The 6,000-nt window shown below is 35.0% G+C and overlaps 1 protein-coding gene across 1 annotated transcript in view; it reads left to right on the forward strand.

Annotated features, from left to right (window-relative positions):
- Positions 1–3,473, forward strand: part of cdon (cell adhesion associated, oncogene regulated) — a 49,236-nt gene extending 45,763 nt beyond the window's left edge. Inside the window, exons 18-19 of the mRNA XM_073850294.1 lie at positions 2,351–2,613; positions 2,824–3,473. Of these exons, the coding sequence (XP_073706395.1) occupies positions 2,351–2,613; positions 2,824–2,978 (418 nt within the window). The 3' untranslated portion in view covers positions 2,979–3,473. The remainder of the gene's footprint in view (positions 1–2,350; positions 2,614–2,823) is intronic.
- Positions 3,474–6,000: the final 2,527 nt, after the last annotated feature.

The following is a 6,000-nucleotide window of genomic DNA, read 5'->3' on the forward strand; positions in this document are numbered from 1 at the left end:
ACTCTCAGGTATTGTTTGTTTATGTGTTTATTGTGAGTGTGTGTGTGTGTGTCTGTTGAAGCCTGTGTCTTATCAGCATGTGCAAACACACAGAGACACAGGCTGTTGAGTCTGCTCAGGCAGCGTAGAGACTCGCGGAAATAAATCTGTGATCTCAGATGCGATCAGAGTTTGAACATTGCAGAGATGCTTGTTTTTAGCTGGTACACAAGCTTTAAGCTCTTATAAAATATTATTCACCAAAGCAAATTAAAATTCTGTTATCATTTATAACTTACATCCTTTCAAACCTGTGACTTTCTTTAGTGAAAGAAGAATGTTAATGATGCACAGTGAATGCGTATTGTGAAAAGGGATGTAAACACATTTGTGTTTACAAAGAACATAATAAAAGTTGAATGCATGATTAAAATTATTTAATTATAATTTTTTGTTGATATTGGATATTGTACTCTCACATTTTGCCCCGTTCACTGCAAAAAATTTATTTCTTACTTTGATTTTTTTTACTTGTTTCCAGCCAAAATATCAAAAAATTCTAAAATCAAGAATCATTTTCTAGACAAGTAAAAATTATTTTCTTGTTTTCAGTAAAAACAAGTCAAAATTAAGTGAGTTTTTGATTAGAACTAGCTAAATAATCTGCCAGTGGGGTAAGCAAAAATAATCTTATTTCACACAGAAAACAAGATTATTTTTCTTACCCCATTGGCAGATTATTTTGCTTGTTTCAAGTAAAAACACCCTTAATTTTGACTTGTTTTTACTGAAAACAAGATTTTTTTTTTCTTGTCTAGAAACTCTTGATTTAAAACTTTTTAGAAATTTTGGCTGGAAACAAGACAAAAAATCTAAGTAAGAAAAGCATTTTTTGCAGTATTTAAGTTTTGCTTACATTTCAACTAGTTTTTAGTGATTTATTTTTATATTTATTTACACAAAATAATTTGTTATTTGAAATAAAATAACTGTTAATTGAAATAAATGTACATAAAAAGATAAAAAAAAAACGATTTAATTTATATATATAATATGGGCCTAAGACGAAAAAGGGTTTAAGCATAAAAAACTAGTCCATAAAAAAGTGTAATACTTCTTAATTGTACTTAATAATTTTAGTTTTTCCAAATAAATATTAAAAAGTTTTCTGTTTAATTTAATTGCATTTTTTTTTTCTGAGCAAAAAATAAATATTATACATTTTTCCCCTAATTTACAGAGAATGACATTAAAATGTCACTTAGTGTAACAATCTTGTCAGGCATATTTACAACTAAAATCTATTTGCGACATTAAAAGACAAATTACTTTCACCCCAAATATTAATTATTTGTAATTCTACATTTTTTAAATTTGCCACTGTCCTAGATTTTGTCCATTTGTCGGGTAATGTTTTACACATTTAAAACACAATAAAATAAAATTTAATATGCCCTTTTATATATTTTAATATTACATAGATATTGTGTTACACTGAATGACAATGTAACATTATTTCAATCAAATTTTGACATTTTATTCTCCAAAAACTTATTCGAAACCCTAAAATTAGACACTTTCATTTAATGTGCTTTCTGTGGACATAAAATCACTTTTTTAAATTTATTTTGATGTGGACATCTTAACGTCTTTGACCCATGCATATATGTATGTATGTATGTGTGTGTAAATATCTGTAAAAATATGTAATACAAATGACAGAATACACAAAATTACTAAAACTTTACCAAAAATTAAAAAATGGGAAAATCGGAAAAAAAAAATATTCAAACTATTAATTAAAACTTTAATCTTGTCTCAGTAACACGGAAATACATATTTTCTTACTTAGATTTTTTTTGTCTTGTTTCCAGCCAAAATATATCTATCAAAAAGGATTTTCTAAAGTAAAAATTGTCTTTTTTCAGAAAAAAAAACCTGATCAAAATTAAATGCATTTTTGCTTGAAACAAGCTAAATCATTTTCCAATGGGGTAAGAAAAATAATCTTGTTTTCTGTCACTTAATTTTGACTTGTTTTTTTTTCTGAAAACAAGAAACAAATTTTTACTGTAGAGAATCATTCTCGGTTTAAATTTTTTTTTGATATTTTGTCTGGAAACAAGAAAAAATCTTAAGAAAAGCATTTTTTGCACTGAAATAGTCACACACACCACTTTTATGATGCTTTTGGTAGTTTTTTTGGCCCAAAACCTGTTCATTTGGCAAAAGGACCCAAGTTTAAATCTGTGTTTTCATAAGAATATCTGGAAAATGCTAAATTTGAAGTTTGTTTCAGAAAAGTTCAAGTTTCATCCTCGCCGCGTGCGGTGGCCATTACTTACGTCTTGTGTTTGTGTTTTGTGGACAGGTGTTACACAAAAACCAACGGCACTTTCACGGCCGGCACTCTCCCTCTAATGCACCGCGTGGCAGCGCGCCAACCCGACGGGCTGGAAATGATGCCCCTCAACCCCGTTTTGTCTCGCTGCCATGGACGTGACAGCCCACAGCTCAACGGCTCCCTGGAGAGAGATCCAGCCGAAGAGGCAGAGGAGGGCAAGGCTCCACCCTTTTCCCAGAATTCCCCTTGTCTGCCAGTGGAAACAAAGTCCACCCTCGAGCAGCAGAGAGGTGAGAGAGTTGCAGCGCTATAAAGAGCTCTCTGATTCACTCCGCACACCCTCTGAGTGAGGAAAGTCAGTGTTGCTTTGCTGTCCAGGAAATTACTGCATTGGCAAACTGTAAATTACCCATCATGCAATGTTATTTTAGCTGACTAGACTTCTGCATACTTGAGCTGGTGCATAATTTTTTTTCTATCTGCTTGTGTGTGTGTAACAGGAGTTCAGCTCGTGCAGCATGAAGACTTGGAGGGTCCTGTGGTGTGTTGGGAACGGCTGGGACTGCCTGATCTGGACTGTAAGGAAAAAACAGCCTGGATCTCTACTGGAAGCCTGACTGGAGATCTCATCCAGCCTACCGTGCAGGAGATCTGAACACGTTTAAACACTTATCAAACATGCGTACACATTAAGAAAGAGAATTGGGAATTTGGAAAAAAAAGATGGAATGGTCAGAGACATTGTGACTTGAAATGGACACTAAACTGACTGCTTACTGAGCTGGAGACTGATGAGGGAAAGAAGGATGGATATAAACAGACTTTTATGCAAAGATGATGGAAGACTCAAAGGCTGAAACTATCCCATTTGTGGGAGGACTTTTATAAGTAAACAAATACAAGCAGAAACTCTTTAGATGACTTATTTATTTTTTTTGTAGTAGTAAAATATTATTTCATATGAATGTATCTGTTGTAAGAAAAAAGTTTGTCTTTTATATTATTTATGCTTTTTTTTTTGTTTTGACGAGAAACGTTTTATTTTGTTGTTTATTTGACTTTATATTTTTTCGTTTGTTCCACACAGTGTGGAGTTTAGCCATTGTATGTGTAAAGTTTTGTAATAATATAAAGAGAAGTTTAAGTATTACATCTATTTTCCACCTCCATGGTTTATTGCACACCTAAAACACCCTGCAAGCTCGCATCTAAAACGTTTGCTTTTGCGGTTTTTACCAAGTCTAAAATTAGGTCGCCCCTACTATAATCAATAAAGCACTCAGCACTGTCAGTGCCTGAGGGATATCAGAAATATCTGCTCAAGTATCCGGTAATTGCGACGGCTCTTTGAAGTTTCCCACAGTCAATCCCCGCAGCCTCGCGGCCGCACCTCCTCGCTGCTCTCCACGTCTCTTTGTTAACCATAAACAAACATGCGAGTGCTTGAATGACCTTTGACCCTTCCAGACTTTGTGTTGAAAGCCAGTAGTTGTGTTGACATCACGTGAGCGTTTTTGTTTGGTTGCTTAGTGGAGCTCATTACTGCGGTCTCCTTATGCCAGCTTCAGATGTGGCTTGTACTCAAGTTGACTGTCTACATAAGCAAATTTCCGAAGGGTGGATGCATTGTCATGTTTTGCAGTATTTTAACATCTGATTTCAGGCTGGCTGGATTAAGATGTTTTTATTATAGCTTTTCATAGTAATTCCATCTGTCATGTATAGAAGCCTGTTTAGTAAATGTCAGACCAACGCAATTCTGACTCAGAATTGCGAGACATGGGCCTGGTTTCATCGGCAGGGCTTAGCCTAAGCCAGGATTAGGCCATAGTTCAATTAAGACATTTAATTATTTTATATGAACATTCCTTAGAAAAAAAAAAAACATTACTGGATGTGCATATATTTTAAGATCAGTAAGTGCAAGTTTCTTCAAGTTGAAACAGCTCAGACTTACATTTTAGTCTGGACTAGGTTTAAGCCATGTCTGTGAAACCGGGGGATCGACTCAATTATGAGAACGCATCACTTTTTTCCCTCAAAATTGGACTTGATAATTTTTTTCCCCCCGTTTTTATTTTGCAATTCGGACTTTATTTCTTGTGATTGTGAGTTTACATCACATAATTCTGAGGAAAAAAGTCAGAATTGTGAGATAAAGTCACAATAACCTTTTTATTTTTTATTCAGTAGCAGAAATGTGCTTCCATAGTCATTGAATATCACATATTTCATTTTGAGCTTGATGTACTTATGGAAGCAAACCATAACTTTTAGACCCCGAAAATCCTCCTCCACCCATGAAGAGCATTTACTGATACAAACCTTCAAAAATGTTTCCTCCTGAACTTTTGCTATTATGACTGACAACTACAATGATGGTAATAATGAATTATATGTTCGCTTAATGTCATCTTGACCTCCCTATAGACATAGTGACTCCTTGCTACATCCTTTCTGTAAAAGCACATGGAAAGTCAAACATTCTCCATCTGTAACTCACCCAAAGCTGACTCTTTCTGAATTATAAGCAACCAAATAAGCTCATATTCCTGATATGAAATACATTCACTAATTTTTGTTTTTATTGTTAAAGAAAATATGCTCATGTAAACATTATGTGATTTACAAGTATGTACTTTGTCAATATTTCCACAAGGGGCAGTATAGCAGGAATTAGTGCAAATGGTTTATTTTATTGTCAGTTTTTGCTGTTGTCATGGTGGAGCAACAGTTTGGAGAGGATCTTCCTAAACAAGTTAAAGTCAATGTTTATAGCAACGTACCTAAATATTAATCCAGACATTTGAATGCTACTTTATCACACCCTAGAGCACTGAGATTTGTTGCCGCCAGGAGAATGCAAAAATACACATGAAGTATTCCACACTACACTCATTTGACCACTGATCAAAAAAACGTTTGCACTCACATCTCACTGTCTGATTAAAAAAGATGTTGTTAAGGTACTGTTGAAATTGTTTAATTTTTTTACATTTTACTGCTAAATGTAATGTTACTAATAAGTCATTGATGTTCCCACTAACTTGCAAATTAGATGCTCTACAAACCAGATAAGAGATTAATTGTATATGGTCTAACTTAATATTCATGTGATGACATCTTGCCCACCCATGACTGAGATGTTGATATGTTTTATGTTGAGATGTTTATATTTTGGCCTGAGTTCAAGGTAAAGTAGGCTGGTTGGAGTGAATCAGAGTTTAGTCTCAGAGTCCTCAGAAAACCCAGTCACTGTCCATCAATTATAGTCAGGCCTGCTGGTTATACCCTACAAACCCATTGACATCATGATGCTTCCATCTGTCATTCTTGGTTGGAAAGAAAAATGAAGACACTGGAAAGACAGGAGGTCTTGCTGTTGCCAGATTGTGCTGAACCGTTTAGCGCACCGTCCAGGTCTCTTCAAGGTGGTTTCCTGAATTCTGGCTGGGCTTACAGGGTCTGGATTTTAAAATTTCCTTTTGGTTCCACTGGGCTTCAGCTGGAAAACCAAAGCCAGGATCTAAACACCAGGCAAAGGTAGGCTCAGAAAACTGAAGCATATCAGATCACACAATGATATCGGATCTCATCCTGCTGGACCTGTGAATTTGCTTTAGTATTGTCAAGATGACTTTTAGAGGGGTGAACAGCGTAGCCTGAGCCACAAAGGC

Source organism: Garra rufa, chromosome 11 (assembly GCF_049309525.1).
Source record: "Garra rufa chromosome 11, GarRuf1.0, whole genome shotgun sequence".
Lineage (NCBI taxonomy): Eukaryota > Metazoa > Chordata > Actinopteri > Cypriniformes > Cyprinidae > Garra > Garra rufa.